Source organism: Penicillium chrysogenum (assembly GCF_028827035.1).
Source record: "Penicillium chrysogenum strain IBT 35668 chromosome Unknown utg000005l_segment0_segment0, whole genome shotgun sequence".
Lineage (NCBI taxonomy): Eukaryota > Fungi > Ascomycota > Eurotiomycetes > Eurotiales > Aspergillaceae > Penicillium > Penicillium chrysogenum.
In genome coordinates, this window is record NW_026622753.1 from 1,945,983 (window position 1) to 1,972,265 (window position 26,283).

The 26,283-nt window shown below is 49.4% G+C and overlaps 9 protein-coding genes across 9 annotated transcripts; 6 read left to right on the top strand and 3 right to left on the bottom strand.

Moving 5' to 3' along the window:
* Positions 1–1,012: 1,012 nt before the first annotated feature.
* N7489_009137 (uncharacterized protein) lies at positions 1,013–4,633 on the top strand (the record flags this gene model as incomplete). Its single annotated transcript, XM_056714887.1, has 5 exons — positions 1,013–1,087; positions 1,140–1,170; positions 1,228–3,930; positions 3,984–4,079; positions 4,134–4,633. 5 exons carry the CDS (start codon positions 1,013–1,015, stop codon positions 4,631–4,633), a joined length of 3,405 nt encoding a protein of 1,134 aa, XP_056562509.1.
* Positions 4,634–5,440: 807 nt separating this feature from the next.
* Positions 5,441–6,925, top strand: N7489_009138 (H(+)-transporting V1 sector ATPase subunit C; the record flags this gene model as incomplete). The annotated part of the gene is made up of 5 exons (XM_056714888.1): positions 5,441–5,738; positions 5,832–5,926; positions 6,004–6,095; positions 6,169–6,661; positions 6,734–6,925. The coding sequence occupies 5 exons, from the start codon at positions 5,441–5,443 to the stop codon at positions 6,923–6,925; spliced, it is 1,170 nt and encodes a 389-aa protein (XP_056562510.1).
* Positions 6,926–7,284: 359 nt separating this feature from the next.
* N7489_009139 (adenylyl-sulfate kinase) lies at positions 7,285–7,975 on the bottom strand (the record flags this gene model as incomplete). Its single annotated transcript, XM_056714889.1, has 2 exons — positions 7,285–7,912; positions 7,968–7,975. 2 exons carry the CDS (start codon positions 7,973–7,975, stop codon positions 7,285–7,287), a joined length of 636 nt encoding a protein of 211 aa, XP_056562511.1.
* Positions 7,976–8,272: 297 nt separating this feature from the next.
* On the bottom strand, positions 8,273–9,262 carry N7489_009140 (PaaI family thioesterase; the record flags this gene model as incomplete). The annotated part of the gene is made up of 3 exons (XM_056714890.1): positions 8,273–8,302; positions 8,352–9,076; positions 9,130–9,262. The coding sequence occupies 3 exons, from the start codon at positions 9,260–9,262 to the stop codon at positions 8,273–8,275; spliced, it is 888 nt and encodes a 295-aa protein (XP_056562512.1).
* Positions 9,263–10,274: 1,012 nt separating this feature from the next.
* N7489_009141 (uncharacterized protein) lies at positions 10,275–12,158 on the top strand (the record flags this gene model as incomplete). Its single annotated transcript, XM_056714891.1, has 1 exon — positions 10,275–12,158. One exon carries the CDS (start codon positions 10,275–10,277, stop codon positions 12,156–12,158), a length of 1,884 nt encoding a protein of 627 aa, XP_056562513.1.
* A 1,575-nt stretch (positions 12,159–13,733) lies between these two features.
* On the top strand, positions 13,734–15,419 carry N7489_009142 (glycosyl hydrolase family 79 C-terminal domain-containing protein; the record flags this gene model as incomplete). Its single annotated transcript, XM_056714892.1, has 6 exons — positions 13,734–13,864; positions 13,913–14,032; positions 14,080–14,327; positions 14,381–14,743; positions 14,794–14,919; positions 14,971–15,419. 6 exons carry the CDS (start codon positions 13,734–13,736, stop codon positions 15,417–15,419), a joined length of 1,437 nt encoding a protein of 478 aa, XP_056562514.1.
* Positions 15,420–16,158: 739 nt separating this feature from the next.
* Positions 16,159–18,302, top strand: N7489_009143 (uncharacterized protein; the record flags this gene model as incomplete). Its single annotated transcript, XM_056714893.1, has 10 exons — positions 16,159–16,357; positions 16,422–16,561; positions 16,616–16,848; positions 16,896–16,989; positions 17,059–17,208; positions 17,269–17,446; positions 17,497–17,708; positions 17,766–17,980; positions 18,051–18,140; positions 18,197–18,302. The coding sequence occupies 10 exons, from the start codon at positions 16,159–16,161 to the stop codon at positions 18,300–18,302; spliced, it is 1,617 nt and encodes a 538-aa protein (XP_056562515.1).
* A 203-nt stretch (positions 18,303–18,505) lies between these two features.
* On the bottom strand, positions 18,506–21,042 carry N7489_009144 (putative rhamnosidase B; the record flags this gene model as incomplete). The annotated part of the gene is made up of 4 exons (XM_056714894.1): positions 18,506–19,673; positions 19,720–20,438; positions 20,491–20,967; positions 21,019–21,042. 4 exons carry the CDS (start codon positions 21,040–21,042, stop codon positions 18,506–18,508), a joined length of 2,388 nt encoding a protein of 795 aa, XP_056562516.1.
* Positions 21,043–22,241: 1,199 nt separating this feature from the next.
* On the top strand, positions 22,242–25,341 carry N7489_009145 (glycoside hydrolase family 92 protein; the record flags this gene model as incomplete). The annotated part of the gene is made up of 5 exons (XM_056714895.1): positions 22,242–22,371; positions 22,426–23,069; positions 23,121–24,133; positions 24,204–24,848; positions 25,104–25,341. 5 exons carry the CDS (start codon positions 22,242–22,244, stop codon positions 25,339–25,341), a joined length of 2,670 nt encoding a protein of 889 aa, XP_056562517.1.
* Positions 25,342–26,283: the final 942 nt, after the last annotated feature.

Here is a 26,283-nt window from a genome sequence, read left to right on the forward strand (position 1 = left end):
GGGGTATCCCCTCATTGGTTGTAGGGAAAATGAAGGTCCGCACGTTCTGGGCGCAGTCAAAGTAATTGTTGTATGTGTACGGAGTACGGACAAGTAAGGATGAGAATAGGTTGGGCAGTTACAATATACCTCTTATGGACAGAAGGGAATGTATTGAGTACATATCTACATACGTAAAGAGTAAAATCAAATGATATACAACAGTAAAATGTATTCAATGATATTCGTAAATTACGTGGGGAAGGCCTTTTGGTGGCAGAAAGCCAAAAGTTCATCTCTCCTTTCTCATCCCTCCACCCCCCTAATCCGACTCTTATGTTTCATTGCTTTTTCTTTTCTTTTTCTTATTAATTATACTCGGTACTCCCGGATTTCGTTTCCTTTCGCCTCGGGGTTTCCTCCATTAAACCTCGAAATCCAACGCCCGCGAGGGGCAATCCCCGTTTCGCTTCGCCTGTTGCGCTTAACGGTTACAACACCCGCGATTATTCTATCTGAAACACCTCTGTAGCACGGCTGGCAGTACCTGGTATGTCGAGAAATTGATGCCCATGATCCCTGGTGCATGGGCAATTATAATTGCCGTCGCTATCACCCTGGTCCGACCCGCCCCATACGTGGTCAGCCCTGTCTTGGATGGGGACTGATTGGGAGGACTGATGTCTTACGCTTAAAACTAGTTTTTGATCACGTTTTTTTTAACTCGGTAGTCTGCAGGTTCAGCCACCATTCGCCGTTCTTTCAGTCCCCTGTTACGTCTTCCCCTCCAAACCCGCACCGACGTCCCTATCTCCCCAATTCCGGCGCCCACCGCAGGTTACGATCAAGAAGTATCTCAAAGGAACTAGCACCAACGGCGCATGTGACTGCGATTGGGATCTTCCGTAGCGATCACGAATCGCCTGTATACACACGTTTTTGGACTTGGTCGGCGAACCTCCGCCAGGCTTATATTCGTATCGATATACGGCAATAGTCTATCTTACATTTTGGGTAAACAGTGGATCTCAAGATGGAGAACCAGGGCGCTTACCCGGAGTCTCCTATGGAGCAGGACGAGTCCTACCCATGCAAGGGCTGTGGAGAGGTAGGCACAATGTAGAGTGAGCGGGCAGGAACTTGACTAACCGTCGTGCCAGACTCTTGAAGAAGGGAAAGCGTTTGAGCTTGGTATGTCGGATAAGTGCAGCCTTTTTGGCATTTTCTCATGTCGCTAACCTCCTGTAGCTGGAAACCGATGGCATATTGATTGTTTCCGATGCAGTACATGCAGCACTCTGCTTGACTCGGACGCGCACCTTCTCCTTTTGGGTGATGGATCACTTATATGCAGTAACTGCACGTATAGTTGTAGCTCATGCAACAACAAGATCGAGGATTTGGCCATCTTGACGGGAGACCAGGCTTTTTGTGCTCAATGCTTCCGATGCCGGAACTGCAAGCGAAAGATTGAGAACTTGCGCTATGCGCGCACTTCACAAGGCATTTTCTGCATGGAATGTCATGAATCGCTAATGGCACGAAGACGAAAAAGGAAAGCCGGCGGCAGTAGTGGGAAAAAGCCACCGGGCCCTAATGTGAAGCTGGACAAATCCTTGCCCTCGTTGCCTCCCCACCTTCTTGAAGAGGCGCAAGAAATGGACGGGGAGAATAGCGAATATACAGGCACACCTGACCCTAATAGAATGCCGGAGACACCAGATCTAAATGATGAGAGACCTGGAAGTGCAATTTCAAATCAGCAGGCTGATTCAGGTAAGAACCCTTTTTTGCAGCCTAGATATCGCAGGCTACACTGCCTTAATGTGCCATTCATGGCTTCGTTCACATTGGATAATATGAACCTACACACCGCTCTGTATTCTACCACCATTGGCGCTACCGCCTATGTTGTTGTGATTCACTTGATTCAGAAATCAACAGCGCGTCTTGGAACTCTTGCTTACTCTCTCACCACAGATAATATTTTGCTTCCCTCCAGCACATACCGCAGCAGTCGTCAATCACTTGCGCGCAAAACTGACGCTGACGGTGGTGAATTATTGATTCCTCTTGCCTTTGATCCTTCGGGTGAGGGTAATTCTTCCCGTGGTCACTCACAGACACGGCAGGAGCCTACCCGTGAGTATTTCAATCATCAACCAGGTGAATCCTCACACAGGGCCTCACGCGAAGGCCGTGAATATCTGCAAGAACCCAATTCTCAAACACCCTCGGATAATCATTCGCCCCATATTGCCTATCAGGAGAAGGGCTGGGAACGAACCGAGGCCAATTCTCCCGATAAAGCACCATTACCAATCTCTGATTCGTCCAAGCTTGCAAAGGCAGGCTCTGCTCGCAGCTCATCTGATATACCGAGCAGCTTCAGAGAAACAAGCAACTATTCTGGGCCTACCAGCCCTGATCACAGCAGATCAAAGGAATCGCCCAGTGACGCAAAACGACACACTCCAATGGAAAACGTTACCTCGGCTCCAGCTCGTTCCTCGAACGAGCCTCGTCCTCACGACCACGGCTCAATGGAATCGCCGCGCTCTCAACCCTCCGGCTTGCCGCATCTGCCAAAGCGCGGTGATTCACTTGAAAGCAAGCTTCACCAAATTCCAAGGAAAGAGGTCGGATCCTCGCCTGCGTCATCTCAATACGGGGACTCCCCTATGCTCCGTAGTGACACTTTCGAACAGCCTATTCAATCTCCTGCTTTGCACACATCCCCACATGAACCACACCCATACGATGGCGCCGGCGCGTCAACATTGCTGCGATACAATAGCGGAGGCGACTTCTCTATGGACGAGGAGTTGACGCGCATAATCGGTGGCGATGACACAGTTGGGCAAAATAACGAATCATTCCTGCGGCGCGTCTCAAACTCTGTCCGCCATGGTCGTAGCTTCAGCGAGAAAAGTGTGCGAACGAGCAAGGATCTCAAGAACCCTCGCTCACCTAGCAATCGGAGCATAGCTGGGACGGAAGTTGGCAGCCCCGTCGCCGGATCGCAGAGCGAAGAGATCTCTTGGCTTCGCAACGAACTGCGCAAAGAACGTCTACGAGTTGCAGAACTAGAATCAGCCGCTCGCGCCGCAGCAGATGTCAAGCAGGTTAACACCGAGCTTTCCGAGAAGCGATCTACCATGGTCGTCCTTGACGCTCAGCGTGAGATCGTTCTGCGTGAGCTGACGGTTCTCACAGATCACATGGAGGCTGAAAAACGTGGTGGCACCAGTGGGCCATTGGATCTTGGCAAACTCTCCAACCATGTGCTGCGCGAACTAGCAGAGTCCATTCAAAAACTGAAAGACTCGTACGCCCCACAAATTGAAGACCTCATGCAAAAGCGCAATGACTTGTCTGAGGAACTGGAAGCCATGAACACTCGAAAGGAGAAGAGCTTCCAGGAATTCGAGCAATTGTCTATGAAGAACGCACAGCTAGCCGAGCTGAACAATCAGTTGGTTCACCAGATCCAAGAACTCTACAAAGCTACCGAAGGTCAACCCAAACCTAACGGTCTAGGCATTTCACACAACAAGCAGAGGTCGACGAACTCCATTGAAGTGATGAAACCTTCCTTGAACGAGTATCAGGGATCTGTGTCGACTGCTCAAATTTCAGAGGACTCAGAGCCTGCTACAGCTACTCTTGTGCCAGGCCCCCAGGTTGTCAGCATTCGCAAGGGCCAACCTCGCAAGTTTAACTGGAAAAAGGGTGGACAGAACGTCGCCAAAGGTGTCAAGGGTCTTAAGGGGGCATTCATGTCTAGCGAAGGAGGACAGACACCAGAGGGTGGCGGTGGCATCCCGCGTTCTCAGACTCAGGACCCTAGTCGCCAAGGCTTTGGTTTCTTTGGAAACCAGAGAGGCAAACAGGGAGGAAAGATGTCGCAGGCCGACAGCGTGCCTGTGTTGGCTGAAGTTGCTGCCGATGGTATGTTCACGATACTACCATTCAAGATATCAGTATAAGCTAATCATTTTCAGCACTTTTCGGCACCGACCTTGAAGCTCGCATGGAACATGAAAAGAGCATCATTCCGTCTATCGTCACGCGGTGTATCCAGGAAGTTGAATTGCGAGGTATGTTTTGTCGGTCGTTATCCGGACACTTGTTATACTAACGAATATAATCAGGAATGGACATGGAAGGAATTTACCGCAAGTCCGGTGCCGCTTCAGTCATTCAAACTATTCGCGAAGGCTTCGAACGCTCTCCATTTGATTACGACATCTCCGATCCCGATCTTGATATTCATGCTGTCACATCCACTTTGAAGCAGTATTTCCGAAAACTTCCCAGCCCCCTGATCACTTACGAGGTTTACGAACTTGTGATCGATTCTGCCGAGGTTAGCCCTATGTCCGCGCGAATTGAGCTCATGCAGAAGAGCCTACTCGAGCTGCCTCGTGTGCACCGCGACGTTCTGGAGTTCCTCATTTTCCATCTCCGACGTGTAGTTGAGCGCCACGAAGATAATTTGATGACCAGTCAGAATGTAGCGGTGGTTTTCGCGCCAACAATCATGCGACCTGAAAGTCTGACGCGTGAGATGACTGATGTCCAGAAAAAGAACGATGTCATGAAGTTCCTGGTGGAGAACTGCCAGGAAGTTTTCATGGGCATGCAGGGCTAGGGTTGATGATGTACTTCTCTTCTCATATTCACACGAATCTCTCATAATCGCTCTCTACCTTCTACCCTCATTGACCCTATTCTTAGGTGATAGTGAAACATGAATTAGGCTTCCCCTTCACATCATCCCCCGCCCCCTTTCTTTTCTTTTCTTTTCTTTTTTATTTTTGTACAGTTACCCCTACCTCCCTGCCTTCCACTCATACCTCTACTCGGCTCACGGTCAGCGCTGCACGCTTGATACAGATACCCTATCTTATCCTTTTCTCTTTTTCTCTCTTCATGCCCAATTGAGGCATGTTTGTGTGACGCTTGTTTCCGGATCTGAGCGAGAATTGAATTGATTTCTAGCGTTATGCAACTCTATAAAGTACTTCAAGTGAAATGGTAGTACATACAACGGCGCTCATGTACGTTAGTTAGGCTCCCAGTATGAAAGTCATGGATATCTGATTTGATATTGAACACTATCACAGGTGATATAGAAAAGTCATTTCGAATTGCGCCTTTCCACAGGGAATGTACGTTTGTGGCAAAGGATATTGACCACTGTAGCGTGAGGTAAGTATCGAAAACATGCCCATTCTATCATTTCCAGCCAACATGATCAGATCTCTGAAGTCCCATGTCAAGGATAAGTGAGTATTCTTCCAAGGTAAATGTAGAAAGTGTAGATGTGCCAGGTGGACATAGCTGGTCCAAGCACCCACCGCCTACGACATCGAGGCCACCCGAGCTCCCCCTCAACCCCGAAACCGCTCCCAAGCCTCATCGAAGGCCCTTGAATTCCCCGAATACATAATCAACCATGTCCAAACCAAGCAAATACCTCCTCCTTTCTCTCCCAACCTCCATCGTCCCCTCGCACCACCGTGATGACGCCCTCGAAGCAGTCTCGACCACCGTCTCCCCGGACAATGGCTCCACCACCTCCTTCCCAATCCCGGAGTTCAAGATCGGCACGCTAGATGCCCTTGTCCAGCAGGCAGACGAGCTCTCCAAGCTCGAGGCTTCGTGCGAGAGTGTCGTTGCCAAGGTCGGCGATGCGTTGAAGAACATCCTTGAGGACGAGTCGCAGATTGAGCAGATGAAGGTTGTCAACGATAGTATGTCTCCAGCTTGGTATTGATCTGGCTGTGGAGGGAACACATCACAGTCTTGGAGATATTTCTGTGTTCTAGGTTCTGACCTGCCTACAGAGCCGGTTGATCAGTACCTGCGTACTTTCCAATGGAACAAAGTCAAGTACAGGGCCGATAAGCCCTTGGCGGAGTTGATTGATCTGTTGCAGAAGGTTTGTTGCGTCGCGCATAGACTCCAGGGGTCTGTTTGTCTTGAAGTTACATTCTAATGCGTTGTCGTCTACTATAGGAAGCGACCAGCATCGACAACGACATCCGATTCAAGTACTCCCAATATAACCAGGTCAAGAACACGCTGTCCACCCTGCAGCGGAAACAAACGTACGTATACTACGACGGAGACAGCGACGTGTGCATGTAGCATCCGAGAACCGGAATTAACCCGTTTACACAGAGGAAACCTCTCAACCAAGTCCCTCGCCTCGGTAGTCGACCCGAAATCCATCATCCAGGACTCCGAATACATCGAAACCCACCTCGTCGCCGTGCCCGCCCAGCTAGTAAAAGACTTCCTCAAGACCTACGAGACCGTCGCGCCAATGGTGGTCCCGCGGTCCGCGCAGCTGGTCGCTTCCGACAGCGAGTTCACGCTGTACGCTGTGGCAGCGTTCAAGAAGCACAGCGCCGAATTCGTGCATAAGTGCCGTGAGCAGAAGTGGATCCCGCGCGACTTCAAGTACGTCGAAGGTGGGAAGGAGGAGGAGCGCAAGGAGGTTGAGCGCGTTGGTGGTGATGAACGTAAGGTGTGGGGTGAGACGCTGCGACTCGGTCGGACGGCTTGGAGTGAAGCTGTTATGGTCTGGATTCATATTTTGGTTCTGAGGGTGTTTGTCGAGACAGTACTGCGATATGGATTGCCGTTGGATTTCGTCTGTGCTTTGGTCCGGGTATGTTCGCTCTGCTCTACTTCTCGTTGGGCTTTTACTGGGGCAATGGCTGATATTCTTTCCTTTCTACAGACACAAACTTCCAAGCAAGCAGACCGCGCAAAGCAGAACCTCGAGAATAAATACTCGTATCTGGCGGGCAATGCCTTTGGGCGGGACAAGAAGGGCCGTATGCAGCGGGATGATCCTGGCGAGATGCACGCAGGTGGGGAGGGCGGCGCAGACTACACGCCGTATGTGTTTTATGAATTCGAGTTCAACTAAGGTTGCCTATTTTGCAAGGCATGACAGATACAAAGTTTCAAGAAGACGTTGCGTACATATACCACTTTTGGTACATCTAGCACAAACTAGCATTGGATATTTTTGCTTTTTCTTTCAATGACACGCATTCAAGCGAACAGCAGACGGATATTTCCCATTGCCCATTCTCGGCCCAGTTCATAAGATGATGTGGAAAAGCGATCTATATTGTCCACTCAGTATGTACAGCAAGCGGGAGGGGAATCAAGCACAAAAACACCATATCCAATCCGCTATACAGGACTCTTTTTATGTAAAGCCGGCCATAGATACATCCGTCTAATCTCAATCATATCCCAATCCCAAAGCAAAGAACCACCTTACTCCTTCTTGGCAGGCAAGTAACCCTTGGTGTCAAGGTAATCAATAATCTGCTTCACAGCATCCTGAACAGGCAACTCATAGTTCTTCACATGAACCTCAGGGTTGGCCGGTGCCTCATAAGGAGCCGAGATACCAGTGAACTCCTTAATAACACCCTCACGAGCCTTCTTGTACAGACCCTTGGGGTCACGCTGCTCGGCCACCTCAACGGGGACATCAACATAGACCTCGACGAAAGGCAGACCGGTCTCCTCGCCGGGCGTGGCAACCTCGTGCAGCTGGCGGGCAGTGTCACGATCCTTCCGGTAGGGCGAGATGAAGGAAGTAATGGCGATGGAGTTGGAGTCGGCGAACAGCTTGGCGACCTCGGCAATGCGGCGGATGTTCTCGTTGCGGTCGGCCTCGCTGAATCCAAGGTCCTTGTTCAGTCCGAAGCGGATGTTGTCGCCGTCCAGGCGGTAGGCGTGGACACCGCGGTCGCGGACGAGCTGGTGCTCCAGCTCGACGGCTAGAGTTGACTTGCCGGAGGCGGAGAGTCCGGTCAGCCAGATTGTGAGACCTCGCTGGTTGCGCAGCTCGGTGCGCTCGCTGCGGGTCAGGGCGCTAGCGTGGAAGGTGATGTTGCTGTTTTTGGTTAGGTTAGATTCGGGTATGGATTGCCATTGGGTATTGTACTCACGTAGACATTATTGAGGTATATGGAGTTAAGGAGGAGGGTGAAGGTTGAGAAGTAGAAATAGGGGAGAGTGGGACGGCCGCGTCACTGAAGATGTGATCATCGCGGGGTGTCGCAATTCCTTGGCGTTCTTATATCTACGTTTTATATGAGTCTTACATACTACCTAGGTAGGACTATATATTGTAGAATGTATAAATATGTACCTCAATTCTAAACCCATTTACATATAAAAGAATCTATAGGACGCCAGGAACCAGGAACAGGAACCAAATGCAGAAATTTCGGGGATGTCGGAAATTCCCCAATCACGCCACTTTGTAGAGACTCGAGAGCGCCTGGGAGAAAATTAGCCGGGAAAAAGCCAGAAATCTCATTTCAACTTACAGCAGCTTGTCGAGGCTCAATAAACAAAGCCTTAGCCTCAACTAGAACCACAGGCTCGGTCCCATCAATCGGAAGGGTCTCAATACGACCTTCCACCCACGCCTTCCGACCCTCAACCTTAACAGTCTCCGCACGAAGGGCAACATATTGATCCGCCATAGCCGGAGCCCGGTAATCAATATTCAAGTTAGCCGTAACCCCGACCTTATTAGGCAAAGCCGGGAAACAACAACGCGCCAGACCCTCGTCTAACAACGTAGCCAGTAGACCGCCATGAATAATACCCTGATGACCGCAGACATCGCCGCCCAGATACATAAGCGAGATCATGGTCTTGCCCCCGCGCTCGCTGAATACATATGGCGGCACGACAATCCTCCCCGGTCCGGCTAGTGTTCCGGCTGTCAGGTTGCGTTCGCGCAGGGGCTCGGGGATTGTAAGGTGTGGGCGCGATTCGCTGAATTCGGGGTTTGCGCGGAGGGCCTCGGCGACGGGGTGGGTGCGGATCGCGTTATCGATTTCCGAGGTTGCGGAGTCCGTGGCAATGAATGCCGTCAGGGTCTCCTCGTCGGTTGGGGTGGCCATGATGCGTGAGACGGTTCGTTGGGTTTGGTAGGTTAGCCCGACGGTGAATGCGAAGACGGCGATTGAGGTGAAGCCGATGAAGCGACGGAAACGCGAGCGCGGCGCTTGGGGTGGAGTGTGAGTAGAGGCGGAGGGAGTCGCTGCGAATACTTAGTTCTTCTGCCGGGAATGATGGAGGCTGTCTATAACTTACCGGTAGAGTAGGACCGGGTATAGGGTCGCTTCGGAGCAGCGGAGAAAGAGTCGCGGATAAGAAGTCGTGAAGATAGTCTGGAGGAGAAGGAGATGTGAAGAGAAGGAAGAGTAGTAAAAGATTGACGGAACATCATAAATTATAAAGAGCGAAAAGAAAAAAAAATAAAAACTTCCAAATTTGGAGATCTAGAAGGCGAAGTTGTTCAGGAAAGACTGGTTTGAGTGGATTCGAGATTTACCTCGGCATCTTCACTTCACCGAGAATATCCTTTTTATACAATCTTGTAGTATTGTATCCTTTTATGTTCATAACTTCGATATTCAGTATTAGGGATAAGAAATATTATTCAAAAGGTTTCTTATTTCTTACATATTTACTCTATACTTATATTCGCAACGAACATACGTGTACGGAGTACTCCGTAGATAACTAGTGTTAAACAAGACATACTAGTTAGGAAAATGACCGGCCCATATCAACTACCACGTTGTTACTTGATTCCATTGTCACTTAATAGTTATTGTTAAGACTTTCTAGCACCATACATCGATTTCAAGGAAATCTGGAAACTTCATTATCATGGTTTTACAAAAAGCCGGAGATATATACTCATGGATATATAACAGACCAGCTCATCAAATCCTTCCGAATAGGCTAAATATCTCCTAAAAAGCATTCAGCTATAAGGCAAACCCCGCATAGACACCCATTATGAGATATTGAGTTGTAGTCCCTAGCATTTACTATTGTGGTGTCCGATTAGGCTATATGGGGGTTTTGGCTCAAGATAATAAATGATGCTCAAGAGATGTTTTAGCCTTTAAATTTCTACACTTATTAGCTTATTAGAGAGAATCGATCTGCAAACCCTCCGGCAAGTTTCCCATCTTAGAAGGCCAACTGTGGAAGTCCGGTGGCACTTCTATTCTCCACCAGATCCCCCGCATGGAATCCCCCGAGTTTTGAAGTGCGTACCTAGGGGTATATGGGTTGATGTCTTATCCCACCGGAAAGATCTACATCTTAAAACCGACTCATTGCCAGACTATTGCACCCATGTTTCAGACACCTACAGAACAGCTACGCCCATTCCTCTCCGAATCGACTGGCCTTTCCAGTCTTCCTATCCGGAGTAATTCAAGATGATACACTCCAAGGACTGGCAAAACTCCCTCGCTCTATTTGTCTTCCTTTTTCTTTCTCTTTCCTCTTTTGTCAATGGACAATCCGACTTAGGTAGCAAGGTTGAAGCCCAGGCTTTTGCATTCGACCTTGGCGGCGTCGAATTGGTCCAAGACCGCTTCTTGGAAAACCAGGACCGCACCCTGAAATATTTGAAAGAAATAGACGTTGACAGACTACTTTATGTCTTCCGGGCAACACACGGACTCTCTACACAGCAGGCAACGCCCAACGGTGGCTGGGATGCTCCGGATTTCCCATTCCGTTCGCATGTCCAGGGTCATTTCCTCAGTGCCTGGGCTCAGTGCTACGCTGTGCTCCGCGACCAAACGTGCTATGATCGAGCGATCTACTTTGCAGCCGAGCTGGCAAAATGCCAGGCCAATAACAAGGCTGTCGGTTTCACGGACGGATATGTATCTGGCTTCCCAGAGTCAGAATTTGCGAAACTCGAGAACGACACCCTAACAAACGGCAATGTCCCGTATTACGCCGTTCACAAGACTCTCGCAGGTCTTCTCGATATTTGGCGCTTGACAAACGACACCACCTCTCGAGATGTCTTACTGTCCTTGGCCAGCTGGGTCGACAAACGCACCGAACCATTTAGTTACGCCGCAATGCAAAAGTTGCTACAAACGGAATTCGGCGGTATGAACGAGGTGATGGCTGATATCTACCACCAAACTGGCGACGAGAGATGGCTTACCGTTGCCCAACGGTTTGATCATGCCGTTATATTCGACCCGCTTGCGGCCAACAAAGACGAGCTGGACGGTCTACATGCAAACACCCAAGTACCGAAATGGATTGGGGCCGCTCGGCAATACAAAGCCACCGGAGAATCTCGCTACCTCGATATTGCCCGCAACGCCTGGGAAATCAATGTCAAATCGCACACGTACGCCATCGGTGGTAACAGCCAAGCGGAACACTTCCGTGCTCCAAATGCCATCGCCGCTTATCTTACCAATGACACGTGTGAAGCATGCAATTCCTACAACATGCTCAAGCTGACCCGCGAGCTGTGGCTTCTTGATTCCGACAACTCGGCATATTTCGACTTCTACGAAAACTCCTTACTCAACCATCTGCTGGGCCAACAGGACCCCCATGATCACCATGGCCACATCACTTACTTCACCCCGCTGAACGCTGGAGGTCGCCGCGGTGTCGGTCCCGCCTGGGGTGGCGGTACTTGGAGTACGGACTATGACTCATTCTGGTGCTGTCAGGGAACGGCGCTGGAAACAAACACCAAGTTGATGGATTCGATCTACTTCTACAACGACTCGACGTTGTTTATCAACCTATTCATGTCCTCTGTTCTGAAGTGGCCGGAGATGGGCATTACCCTGAAACAATCTACGACTTACCCAGTCGGCGATACATCGAAACTGGAAGTCTCTGGTAGTGGCGCCTGGACGATGAATATCCGCATCCCTGCATGGGCGTCGAGCGCAGAGCTGACGCTGAACGGAGAAGCTTTATCTGATGTTAAAGCTGCTCCTGGGAAATACGCTCAAATCTCGCGCACATGGGCGGATGGAGATGTGATTGAGATCCGCTTCCCTATGACTCTGCGTACGGTGGCTGCAAATGATAATTCGAGCATGGTCGCAATTGCCTATGGGCCGACTGTTTTGTGTGGAAATTACGGCGAACAAGCATTGAGCAGTACTCCTACTCTCGCTCTTGACTCTATCAAACGCTCCGCGGCTTCTAGCCTTGATTTCACCTCCATTGCCGACGACAAGGATGTGACACTGAGTCCTTTCTATGACGCTCAGGGATACAATTATAACGTATACTGGGCTACTACGGGAAGCCTCGACGCTGCATAATGGTTCTGAACAGATCCTTGAATAAAGAAACAGTTATTTTTCAATCAATTATCTTATTATCAATATATGGATCTTGCTGCAATAGATGGACAACTTCTGTCATAAACTAAAAATAGGAATATACTGTTATATAGTAACAATCTTGCACTGAAAACCCTTGGTTTCTGGTAGTGGCATCGCACGCTGAATCGATGAAGTCGTTTTGACCTATAATAGTCTCTCTCGACTATGCGAACCGGCCCGACTTGTTGCGTATCAGGTGCCGGCACCACTCTTCAAACTTGACCGTGCGTGTGCGGGAGGCCTAAAACTCGGCCTTGCTATACGGAAAAGGGGTCGGGAAGGCGAGGGAGAGTATAGGCTGGCTACCAGTAAACTCGAATATCGGAGTGGGCCCAATAGAAGGTAGGGTGAGGTGGCGGTATCCGGGGTAGTGAGTAGTTAGGAATTAGAGCCACTATATAACCGCCGCGCGGCGGACTATAAAGTCACGATTGAACTAGCGGCGGAGCTAGGGACGGTCTATAGTGTCTATAGGTCGGAGCACAACGGGGTCTAGCTCGGCAGGGAGTAGTGGCAGCCGATCGTAGACTTTATGTCACGACACGCACTATATATATCGGAGCCTGGAATATCTGAGCGTAACGCTCAGATATAGTGGTCTTTTGACCTAGTGTGTAACTCGCCAGTCCAGGGACAGGTTGTAACACTTTAGGTATATTCACTAGGAAGTGCGCCACGTAGCCGCGGTAGAAATACTGCTGCCCACGAACCTAGCGGACTTCAATGATGGTATAGACGAAGGAGATTAGCATCTCTTCTACCTTGGTCAGGATAGGGAGGTGCGACGGATCAGAATCAATATAATAGGCGATGGCGATCTCTATCTGCTGGCATGGGGCCTGTCTAAATAGCTTCATGGGACAAAGGAAACGAAGGCATAAAGCCTGGAAAGATCTAGCAAGAAACGCTCTCTCTGTCACAAACTGCATGAAAGCAGAGCTGACATGAATGAATCAGTTACACAAGGTGCTATATCCATACCTAAAAGTCTAGTAAGTCTGTCTTGACCCACGTTCGGGGAGATCTTAGCAGGTGGACCTGGTTTCTGGCTGCACCAGCTACATCAGGAAAATTTTCCACAACAGTATGCAAAGTGAGACTCAGAAGAGAAAGGATTATCACAGCGCCTACGTATTAGACAAAGTCACACTTCCATGTCTCAAAGCGATAGGCAATAGATGATCTTAGCAAATGTTGTTAGTAGATCCTTACATTAAGGAATCGCACGGCTGAGACCTCATATGCAGGACTCGGGTTAATGTAGCCCGTCAATAGCCGACCCCTGTATGTACATGGATCAAGGTATTGCATGCCGTGACTAAACACCTAGGTTGCTAGGAAATATCGTTTGACATTGTAAACAGCGACCATGACGTGAAGCTAGTAAGATGTGGGGTTCCCCGGGATTTTGATTCCATTGTAGCCCACATATGTATACTCGAGAACTTTGTCTTACGGAAAATTCTTTCAGCTCTACAACTCAACTTTTTGGTATAGAAAGTTTTGGAAACCATGGCTTCCCTTCCCGTCTCAGTCTCGCTTCTGGGTCTCGTGGCTTCGGCTTCGGGGTTGACCTTCGATATCCCGACATCCCCGCCTTCGAACTCGAGTGGGCAGCTGTCTGCAGCTCCCGTTGGTGTATCGTGAGTCTCGCTTCAAGGTATTGATGGATGTACTTACTCATCGTGAAGCCTGGAGTTCTTTACCTTCCCCGAGTACATTCAAGACGTCAAGTCAACGATGACATGTCTAGAGAACCTGAAGGATTTAACAGGAACATGGCCCCCTATGAGGATCGGAGGCACGACCCAGTATGGATATGTTGTTATGGTCAATATCTGTTGCTAATAATGAGCAGGGACCGGGCGACGTATGATAGCTCATCGACCAAGGCTGTCACTTATACAGTGGCCAGTCCAGGTGATGCCCCCGAGACTTTGACTTACGGACCGTCCTTTATTTCTTTGGCTGCAAGCTATGCTGGAGAGGTCATCATTGGATTGAATCGTCGTTTGGATGATATAATAAACACGATCTCGGCCGCGATCCTCGCCCAGGACAAAATGGACAACCTATACTCCATTGAACTGGGAAATGAGCCCAATTGTGGGTTCCAAATGACGCCGCCCTGACTGTTTAAACGCTAATTGAGCGCTCAGTCTTTGTCGATAGCGATCCTATTGCCAATGGTGCACCCTGGACAGCTGCAGCAGATGAAGCATCTCAAGTCAGCTGGCAGGATGCGGTATGCGGAAATCTCTCTGCAACTGACATCATCTCAGCAGGTGTCTACTTTGGAACTTCACCCATGAGCCTCGTTGGCCTTACCGCGAGAGAAGGAGACGCGAATGTCTACGTGAAGGATTATTGCTCTCACAACTATCCTCAGTCATCTGGCTCCTACAACCTGGCCACTCTTATGGGCCATAGCGATATCGCCACCCAGATCAAGCCTTATGCTGCTGAGATCTCTGCTGCTGCTGGCAAAGGCAAGCCGCATATCTTCGGCGAGACCAACTCCGGTACGTGACCGTTTACTGCCACTTGATTGAAATGCTAAAAGAATACCCAGCAACCCAAGGCGGCGGTGGTATCAGCCCGACTTTTGGTGCTGCTCTCTGGATTCTGGACTACGTGATGCAGACCATCCTAATGGGCACAGATGCCCTCTACTTCCACCAGGGTACAATCGGGAACTGTAAGTTATCCGGAAATCCCTACCTACCACCATCACAATCTGACTCTCAAGGCCAATACTGTTGGTGGGGCCGCTACAATATTGGGTCCCCTTACTACGGTGCTTACTTCGCCACCATGGCGCTCGCCAACGCCGACCAGATCGCGTCTCTGGATAGCCAAGATACAGCATACGCAGCCTACGCCATCTACAAGGCTGGTGCTCCAGTTCGGGTTCTTCTATACAACTCCGACTACTATATCTCTACCAGCGGAAGGCGCTCGTCGCAGACATACACACTGTCTAGGCTTTCGTCCGCCAGCGTCACTGCTAAGCGGTTGACTGCCCCATACGCCACGTCTCGGGTCGATCAGGGTCAGAATCCGACGGTTGCGGGCCAGACATTTGTCAACGGCACTTGCACGATTCAGGGTACAGAGAGCGTAGAGACAGTCACTGTCTCTGGTGGGAAAGCAACATTCACTGTTGCAGCTTCGGAAGCTCTGCTGGTTTACCTGTAATTACTCGGTCAAGCTTTCCTAGAAATGGGCTCGGGGCGGTCTTCACCCGAAATTTCCGGAGACCTGGGGATGGATTGGATGTGGAGGTAGGATTTCCTATAGGCGCTACGCCACCGGGGAATCTCTAGTTAGGGTTAGTGGGAGTGTGAGGGGTAGAGGCTGTTGGGTTACATTCAATTCTGTAGCATAACTTTTAGTAAATTCATTGTGTGGTGCGAGTTACTAAAGTAAGAATGAATAGCTTCTAAAAAAACACGTCTTATTCTGGAGTAATTCCTCGAGGGTTTGTAATAAGGAGGGACAGCACGATCGTATATCTGAGGTGTTTCTCAACTTCGAGACCATAATGATCTTCAAATCTTGTTTCGTCCTTTATAAATGCCAGTCGGCCACTAGCTAATAGCTTCGGTATAATCCAGAGCGAAGCAATTGCCGCTCATATGGACACTCACTAGGCTTTTTCACAAGCCAACCAGCAATTGTGTTAAAAACAATGAAACTACGAGTCGGCAAATGAACCACGCCAGTTTAGCCTCGTAGAATTTGGCTTGTTGTTTTCACACCCAGTAGTCTACGTAGCTAAGCTGCATGTCGATAATAGAGTTAGCGAAGCAATCCTTGCCGCTATAAAATTGGTCAAAGAGTTGGAAATAATATAAAGATCACTAGCTACTCATCGTCGCTTGCTTAGAGCTTGCAAGCTTCCTTTTTCTTTGGGTATATACTACTTATCTCTACGATGGATGTTTCCAAGTCCCACGCTGAAAATATTGAGAATGTTTCTTCCGACCAGGGAGATGGCATGCCTACCAAGAGCATGGGGCCCATCATGCGATCTCGCGAAGAAGACATTGGTGTCTGGCAGTGCGCGCGACGGTTCAAGACCGTATCGCTGATTGCGATGACTGCGGCGTTTAGCGCATCACTGGATGGGTATCGTAAGCCACTACCTTTGTGAAGTTGTTGCCCAGGTGGCTTCGGATGATACTGATCGAATCGCAGAAATCAATCTTAATGCCGGCATTGTCTCCAACAAAGGTTTCATTCGACAAATGGCTTCCCCGGGCACATCGATCATCGCAGGCAAATATATCTCTGCCTGGGGTGGTGTCCAATCCGCCGGTCAAACTGTCGGCCAAGTTGTATGTCTTCCGGACCTCCACGGCTGCTCTGAAAAGTGACTAACCACTTTCCAGCTCCTACAATATGCCACGGAAAGGTTCGGTCGGAAGATCGCGTTCTATATAATCTGGCTCGACATCGTTGTGAGCATTTTTATTGAATCTTTTGCAACAAGATGGGATCACTGGCTTGCAGCGAAGCTCTTCTCTGGAATGGGTGTCGGTATGCTGCAATCTACCTTGCCTCTCTACTTGTCCGAAATTGCCCCGACCCAGCTGCGAGGTTTCTATATTAACGCATACAGTTTGTGAGTTGAGAGTATGGCAAGTCTGGGCTTTTACTGACTTGTTTTAGCTGGTTTGTTGTCGGTCAAATCTTCGCCTCAGTGGCACTCCAGAAACTCAGCGCACAGGACCCATATGAATTCCGAATTCCTATCTATACGCAGGTTCGTGGTGCCTTGTGTCTTCGTTTACCTTTTATTGCCAAGATAACTGACAATTGCCTCGTACGGTAGTGGGCTATGGTTGGTATAATTATCCTCATCTTCGCCTTCATCCCAGAATCACCCTGGTGGCTCGTGAGCAAAGGCAAGATTGACAAGGCAGCCAAAGTCCTAAATAGGTGCAATGGCAATGTTGAGGGGTACAGCGTTGACGAACAGATTGTATGCCACCTTTCCCTATTGATCGTGATCGTATTTGAACGAAGTTCTAACATCCTTCAGGAAGTCATGACTGCCACCATTGCAGAGGAGTGTCTCGTTGCAGAGCGTAACTCCGAAGAGGGAACGTGGGCTGTCTTTCAAGGCCGCAATCGCCTTCGTTTCTGTATTGCTGCTTGGCCCAAGATTACCCAGCAGCTTGTTGGCTTGTCTGTGTTTAACACTTACGCTACATATTTCTGTGAGTACAGTTCGTCTATGTCTTCTTTCACGCTGCTAATATTGCCATAGTCCAATATGCTGGCAGCGATGACCCGTTCATGGTAACAGTTATTCTATCTTGTGTCCAGTTGATATCTATGATGATGACCGCCGTAACTACGGACAAGTTTGGTCGTCGTCCGTTGACAATCTACCCCTATGCAGTAACATCCGTATCACTTTTGTGTCTCGGAATTATTGGCTGCTTCGACTATACTAAGCCGTCGACGAGTTCGCTTCTAGTACGTGCTTCTTAAATATTCAGCCTGTATATTTGGCGACTTACTCACTGTACCTAGATCTTCTTCGCCTGTTTGGCAACTTTGTCCACCACAGGTGCATCGGCTATTGGCTATGCCTACGCCGCTGAAATTCCCCAGCAACGCTTGCGTGCAAAGACGGCCGGTTGGGCTCTTGCCTCATCGAACATGCTCGCTACCATGTTTAGTTTCTGCACACCTTTGATGATCAATAATGCACCTGTCTCACAGTGGGGTGTCAAGACTGGTTTCTTGTTAGTTTTGTTTCATCTTGTTCGAGTCTAGTCTTTCCCACTGCAAAATACTGACAGCTTTCTCTCCTAGCTTTGCTGGTACAGGCACGTTCGCGGTAGCCATTGCTTGGTTCATTCTTCCAGAAGTGACACGCCGAACACCGGCTGAGATTGATGAAATGTATGCCAGCCTTTTACCCGATTCTTTTAAGGAGTTACATAACACGTATTTTCCAGGTTCGAGAAGAAGGTGAACCTTCGAAAGTTCAAGGGGTATGTCACTGAAGTGCAGCTGCGATCAAATGAGCAGCGCGAGGACCATGAGATGGTAACTACAGCTTAAGCCAAAAAGAAAGCAAGGGAAAATAATGGAACAGTACATTATGGGTTATTTGATATTGGAATTGAACTATAGTATCGTATCTGTTGACTCTCGTGCCCACCAGGATGTAGACTCTTCCATCTTTTCTCCCTGAATGACCATTGATCCATTCTCTATCAACTTGGAAAAGGGCATTGACAATTTCTTGCCAGTAGTAGTTAATCTTACTCTTCAAAAACAAAGCTGAGATGATCAACAACCCCATGTCCTTCCTCCTCTCCTCCCGGCAATCGACTCATAACCTCAACCGCCTTCTCAAGCCTAAGCTCCACAATCTTCTCTTTTCCTGAGAGCTTCCACGAGATAGTAGCTAGATTATCCTTACCTAGCGCCACCTTCGCCTCCAACTCTTCAGTCAACCGAAGTCTAGGCCTGAAAGATATCTTCGACGACCCAGCAGCGACGGGTTGAACACCTGCCAGCTCAGTACAGTACTCATAGATTGGCACACTCCCCCAAGCATGGCAATCAGACCTCTGCCTGACATCATCTTCCTCCCAAGTGGAAAGATTATTCGCCAGCATCCCCCGCCACGGAGCCCACATCCTCTCCCAGAACGACTCATACAAATCCTCGCCAGCCAAAGCAAGTGCCCGGAAAGCATAGAACCGCATCATATACGAACACTTTGAGAAGCGATCATTTGTAAAAGATTCGGTCAAGATCCGCGCAGAGTCTTCTGCCCTCGCCGCTCCACAGATAACAGCGAAGACCTGGCAGTGCTGAGAATACGACAGCTCATCGGCAATATCAGCCGTCGAGTCTGTGAAGAATTGTCCATCAAAGCAATGGGCCCGGATAGCTCCAAGTAGCGACGCCGCCCTCGCTTCATACTCAGCAGCATGGCCCGGCCGACCAACATCACGCACTAGACCAGCAACCTTCTGCAGGACCCACGCATACAGCATACTGAAATAAGTGTGTCTATTGGACTTCCGTCCGGAGGTCGGAACTCCTTTGTCAGGATGCTCGTCCGTGGCATGCCAGGTCGTCACCCAGTCAACATATTGCCAGACGACGTCAGGTAGTCCGCTGACTAGACCTAGTTCGTCGACATGGGCATCGAAGAAGTCAAGGATGCCGTCGATGCGGGGGATGAAGCCTCGCGCAAAGCGGGTATCGCCGAAGTATAGGTGGTGATCGCAGACCTGCAGGATCCAATACAGCGAGAACCCGGCTATGAGTTGCGGTACGTGTGATGGGAAGCGAGACTGTGTGAGGCCTTCGGGTGTGACTGAAGCGGCGAAGTTTGTAATTGCCTGACGCATTAATCGGTCGTCGCCTGAGAGGAGATAGTGGAAAAGACCGACGGTACGACTGTCTCCGGAGTATCTGGGTTGTTAGTCGGGGTATGAGATTGGGAATTTGTGAAGCTTACTGCAGTTGTTCGTAGAAAGGGCAGTCGGAGTAGCCGTCGAACATGCAGTTTCGCATTGTCCGGATAGAGACGTCCCAGACCTGCTCGCTGTGGGCATCACCGGGCTCCTTCCAGCTGGCTTTGACGGCCATTGGGTAGTTGACCTGAGTAGCATTGAAAGATACCAACTCGATTGGCTCAGGCCCCACAGTGATCTTGATCTTTAGGAGACGGAAGGTTCTGAACCAGAATGGCTCGTAGATGACAGTTTCGGCGTTGGGAAGATCAAATGTCACCTCATCGTATGGCCCGATAATGTGGCCGACACTTGCATCCAGTCGGTCGGCCTTGGAGCGGAAGAAAGGGTATGATCGGGGCTCGAGCTCATAGCCTTCTGGATATGTCATTTTGAGTGTGATATTAGAAGTGCTTTTGGCTGCCTTGAAGGCCCATCGAAGGAACGCGGTGGAATGGACATCTGCTTGCACTTCAAGCGTATGAGTTGAGCTTGCAGGAAGGGCGAGAGAGTGGTTACTTGCAAAGAAAGCTGTCCAATCTCTGGCGTCGGTCGCACTGTCGCATGCTCTGATGGCTTTTACAACGGCCGGCGTTGACTCGGGCATGGGGATAGAGCGTGGACGCAAATTCCACGGCGGGATGTCGCCATTGAGCGTCCTTATCTTGTAGGCAATCGGTGTAACAGCAGGACTGGGGTTTGTAGGAGAGATGCGCTCGCTGATCTATAAAAGAAATATCAGTGTAATTCAGTGCTTCGATCCTAGTCAGTCTTACATGGAGGAACACATCGTCAGCCAACCCCATGGGAAATTGAATACTTTCATCCACAGACGCCGTCCAACCCTTGGAAGAAGCAATGTTGACGACCTCCTCGCCTGTCTCAATATTTCCAATAACTGTGAGGCCTGGAAGAGGCGTCCTCACAAAGGGTATTGCGCTCCTCAAGGTCGCGAAGTATCGGACAACCACAAATCGAATCTCATTCTGTCCCTTTTCTAGGTAGGGCGCAATGTCCAGCGTGTCATAGTACCAGATCAAAGGACTGCTGCGAGTCGGTCCGACGGCAATGTGCTTCCCATTCACATAGAGCTTGTAACGCGTGTCGGCTGAGAAATGCAGTACTGACTTTGTCGGTTGGGATGACAAATTAACATTCTGGGTAAAGTGAACTATCTTGCCCGCTGTGTTCGCGTCTGAAGAGTCACTCCAGTTTGGAATCCAGATCCAGTTTCCCTGGAGCTCGTTGATTGTCTTCTCATGTCAGTAGTTCATTCTATAAAGTTGGATATGCAAGTGAAATACCTTTTGTTCTTCTGGTGAGACCATCCTTGGGAGTTCAGTTGTGGTTTCTGTTCATCGGACGAGTTCCGAGCTTGTATAACTTCCGGTGGGGGGCCGGGGGTTCGGGGGAACTAACAACGAGAACAGCTGTCGGCGATTGAATTAAATTTGCGAATAGCCGTTTGGGATGGATGGTATAGCTAGAGGTATATTATTAACTCCATTTGTGTACTTTGTTACTTGCAAGGTTCACTTTTCTCTGGTATTATGGGCATACTAAGGTATCAAACGGCAGATAGCCAATTGCACTACCATGAACAGCATAATATAGAAATTCACGGCCGCCACATGAATCGAGGAACAGTATCAATTTTTGGTGAGACTACAGTATGTAGGCTCAGGGAAGCAGATGACAACTATCTAACTACTGAGGGGTCGACCCCGTAGGGCTCACCCCGAAGCAGAAACCATGACCAGCACTATCAATTCCATATTTCCGGCTGTCATAGTGAAAACTGCTGTTTTTCTCGGTTTTTAAACCGTTGTTTTTCACCTGTCTGCGAAGGGGTATAGTTAGTTAGCGGCCACGGCTCAAGTGCCTGATTTTTGAGGGTTGATACCTAGGTAGGTACCTAAGATAGGCCGCTGTGTAATCAACCTGCTCAATGATCATGTCTCTCATCTCTGCTTCTTTGGTCCCTACACCATAGTGTTGTTGATCTGGGTACCTAGAAGATCCGTCCTCAGGAACTCGTCAAATATAAATCCCCATTACAGGGTACGCATCGGGTTTTGAGCCCGATCTGTTCTTTGAGCCATTTTTCCTCCTGTACAGAATACCCGTCTCGAACGGGATAATGTGAACTTTCAGGAGCTTCTGAGGAAATACAACTTGGTTTGAGTATTTCCGGAATGAACGAGGCCTTTGATGAATAGTCAATGGAACATATTGTCACAAGGGCTTACTATATTAATCAGGCTTGTCTTGGACAGTTTTTCAGTCCTGTCATTCCGGGTACACGAGTATCACCAATCAACTTCCTGTACATCCTTGCACTACCCTCGGCATGAGACCCCAGATCGATATTCCCAGGGAATATGCAGACCGGAATGCAACACTCAAGGATCGCCAGGGGCATGCATTCCAGGTGCGGGATGAAGGGGGAGTATCTAAATAGCAGACTTCCCCAACGCGCTCATTTTAATTCAACTGAGACCATGCTTATCCTTACTCAACCTAGACAATGTCGACATATAAATTACTACTTTTACTTTTAACTAGCCGCGTCCTAGTTTGTGCTACAGATACCTCCCCAGTGGAAGATTACGATGCCCTACAATATATCGATCCCTTGATTGGTAGTGCCAACGGAGGTGAGTCCGAACAACAAATATGTCCAAGGTCATGCTAACAAGCAATTCCCCCAGGAAATGTGTTTCCAGGCGCCTCGCTACCATATGGCATGGCGAAAGCCGTCGCTGACACGGATTCAGGAAGCAACCAAGGAGGTTTTGCCTATGAGGGCGGCAGTGTCACCGGCTTCTCCAGCATGCATGACTCTGGCACTGGGGGCAGCCCTTCGTTAGGCAATTTCCCTCTCTTCCCTTATGCAAAATGCGCCGGCGATGACGTGAATGGCTGTGTCTATCCAAAGAACCAACGAAAGACAAAGTATAAGCCCGACACAGTCCAGGCACACCCTGGATACTTTTCTATAGAGCTGGAATCTGGCGTCTGGGTTGATATGACAACTGCTCACCATACCTCCTTATTCCGATTCCAGTTCCCAAATGATAAAGACACAAGTCCATTGATCTTGCTGGATCTCACCGATCTGTCGAACTCTCGTCAGGACAATGCGACCATTTCGGTGGATAAGACAACGGGCCGTATGAGCGGGAATGCGCGGTTCGCTCCTAGCTTTGGATCAGGAACGTACGTTATGCATTTCTGCGCGGACTTCAAAAGCGCTGCTCCCCAGCGAGATAGTGGTATTTTTGTCAATTCTCGAGCTAGTGCTGGTGTTCATGATTTGAAAATCTCGCGCAGTATCAATGGATATCCACTTCCTGTGAGTCGAATAACTTTCTTCTTGTATGCAGAGACGGCTGACAGTCCAAAGGGTGGTGGATTTGTCCGCTTCGAGCCTGCCCCAGACAATACCGTCCTTGCTCGAGTTGGCATCAGCTTTATGGGCACACAGCAAGCCTGCGCTCATGCCGAGTCTGAAATCCCACACTTCGACTTTAACGCAACTCGCCAAACAGCAGTCGACAAATGGACTGAAAAGATGCGTCCGATCCGTGTCTCGCGGACAAACATCGATGCATCCGTTCTGACTAATTTCTACAGTGGGATCTACAGGACTATGATCAATCCCCAAAACTACACAGGCGAGAACCCACTCTGGCAGAGCAGCGAGCCTTACTTTGATTCGTTCTATTGTCTCTGGGATTCTTTCCGTTCCCAAATTCCATTCCTTACTATATTCGATCCTTCCTCGGTAATGCAGATGGTGCGTTCACTCATTGATACCCAGCGCCATCTAGGCTGGCTGCCGGACTGTCGCATGTCACTGTGCAAAGGATACACACAAGGCGGTTCTAACGCCGACAATGTCCTGGCAGACGTCTACCTGAAAGGCCTCAAGGATGGCATAGATTGGGATGCCGGGTACGCAGCCGTACAAAAGGACGCTGAGGAGGAACCATACGACTGGTCCAGTGAAGGCCGTGGCGGTCTACGCAGCTGGAAGGACCTACACTATATACCCGTGGAAGACTTCGACTACGAGGGATTCGGCACAATGACACGCAGCATCTCCCGCACACTCGAGTATTCATACAACGACTTCGCCATAGCCCAAATGGCTCGCGGCCTGAACAAGACAGCCGATGCAGAGCGGTACGAGAGAAGATCCCGATATTGGCAAAACATATTCAAGAAAGACCAAGCCTCTCTCTGGCAAAACAAGGACACTGGCTTTACCGGTTTCTTCCAACCAAAGTATCTAAATGGAACATGGGGCGACCAAGATCCCCTCGCGTGCTCGAACATCGACCAAAGCGGCCGCGCGTGCTCACTGCAAAACACCGCAGGCGAGACCTTCGAATCCAGCATCTGGGAGTATCAATTGTAAGCTTGCTCCCACTCAAGTTCCCACCTGTATTCCCAACCCAAGCCTCAACCCCTCTAACCAACCCAGCTTCGTCCCCCATGACATGCAAACCCTAATAGCCCTCCTCGGCGGCCCGACGAACTTCATCACCCGCCTCGACTACCTCCACGACCAGAACATAACCTACATCGGCAACGAGCCCGCCTTCCTAACAGTCTTCCAATACCACTACGCAGGCCGACCAGCAAAATCAACCTCTCGAGTACGAACATATATCCCAGACTATTTCTCGCCAACGCCAGCCGGACTACCGGGCAATGACGATTCAGGCGCAATGGGCTCGTTCGTCGCCATGGCCATGATGGGGTTATTCCCGAATCCGGGACAGAGCGTGTATCTACTGACGGTGCCGTTTTTCGAGTCTGTTAGTATTGTTTCTCCGTTGACGGGGAAGACGGCAACGGTCAAAACGATTAATTGGACGGAGTTCAATAAGGCTAATGCTACTGGCGGTGCGGCTGGTGGGAATGGGTTTATCCAGTCTGCTATCCTGGATGGGAAGCCTTATACGCGGAATTGGATTGGTCATGATTTCTTCACGGAGGGAAGGGAGCTGGTTCTTGTTCTTGGGAAGGAGGAGAGTGATTGGGGGACGAGACTGGAGGATTTGCCGCCTTCTTTGGCGAGGGAGGCTGGGGTTGGTGGCGGTGATGCGGTTGTTAGGGACCGTAGGTGGGCGAGTGTCGTTGAGGGTTGATAGCTTGGCTTCGCTGGTTTTGCATTGAAGCGTGCTTTCCGTCTTGATCAAATTGAACGTGAAGGCCCCCCCAAGGCCGAGAATGTAGTCTCGGAGGAGACCAAGGCCAACGTCCGCAAGGTCTCGGGGCCTTCTTGCTGACTCTTCTCAACAATTTCAAGGTCAGTCATCTGCTACTTGATACGTGTAAAAGCTGGATTGTAGATTATACTAACCAAGTCTCAATACAGGTCGACCCCAAGGCGGCGGCTGCAACTCTTGACATCAACCAGCGTGCGTCCCGGATGTGTTCCATCCGCCTCCGGGAAAAGCACGGCTTTAAGGCTGTGGTGTGGGTCGCCCAATGAAGAAGGGCGTACCGTTAACAACAAGGAGCCTGCCGCGGAGAAGAAGGCAGCTCCTGCCAATGAGACCGATGCCACCGAGGGCGAGGCCGATGAGAAGGCTGCCGAGAACCAATGCCAGTAGACGGCCAGATAAAGACTAGGCACAATGGCCACAGCACAGCTGTGGCTGGGATGTCACACACTTTGATGATTCATTCAAGGGAGGGGGACATGCTATGCAACAATGAAACAGGCTTCCCACTCACACATTAGAATTCTCTTGATCGTAATTCATCCGAGGTTGGATCTAAATGTAATTTTATAGGGCTGCAGCTAGTCCATTACCATCTCCACAGATCAATATACCTATATTATCCTATAGGTAGTGGACTAGAGCAATCTAAACGTGATTTTCAGAGTGTACCAGTCTGAGTTCATTGTCTAGTCCTATAGTCAAATATTTGTCTCTCAAATGTGGTTCAGGGATCATGCTCTAATGGCGACATGTAGGCTGCTTAGTTTGCTCTTGAAAGAATCAGTAATTCCTTTTTTGGTTATTGCATAATGTATACACTTGCTCTCTGGTTTCTATTATCCGTCTCCTTGTCATCATCATCATCATCATCATCATCATCATCATCATCATCAATGTCCATCATGAACACGCTAAACCTGCAACAGACTTCGTTGGAATCGTTCAGCATGGCTCTTGTCAGTTGACGTGCTATGCGGACTGGAAACCCACAACAGTGTCCTACCCACGCAGAACAGTAACGAAACCAAGATCAAGCTCACCGTGAAGCTAAGTTTTAACCAGACCGGTTTATCATATCTTGCTTCTTTCTACCTCTACACCTCACGGTTTCAAAATCCTCTTTCTCTTCCAGTTCAATATAGGATCACCGATCCTTTTGGCTTAGTTGTGCCTCAACGCCTGACTGCTCTTATATATTTATTTTACCACGAGACCTAAGTATAGTTATCCTAAGGGAGCCTACTTGATAGAGTGCTCCCTATGTTCGCTTGGGCAATTTTTGCTCGAAGTCCCCACAGATATGAAAACACCAATATCCCTTTTCTATTT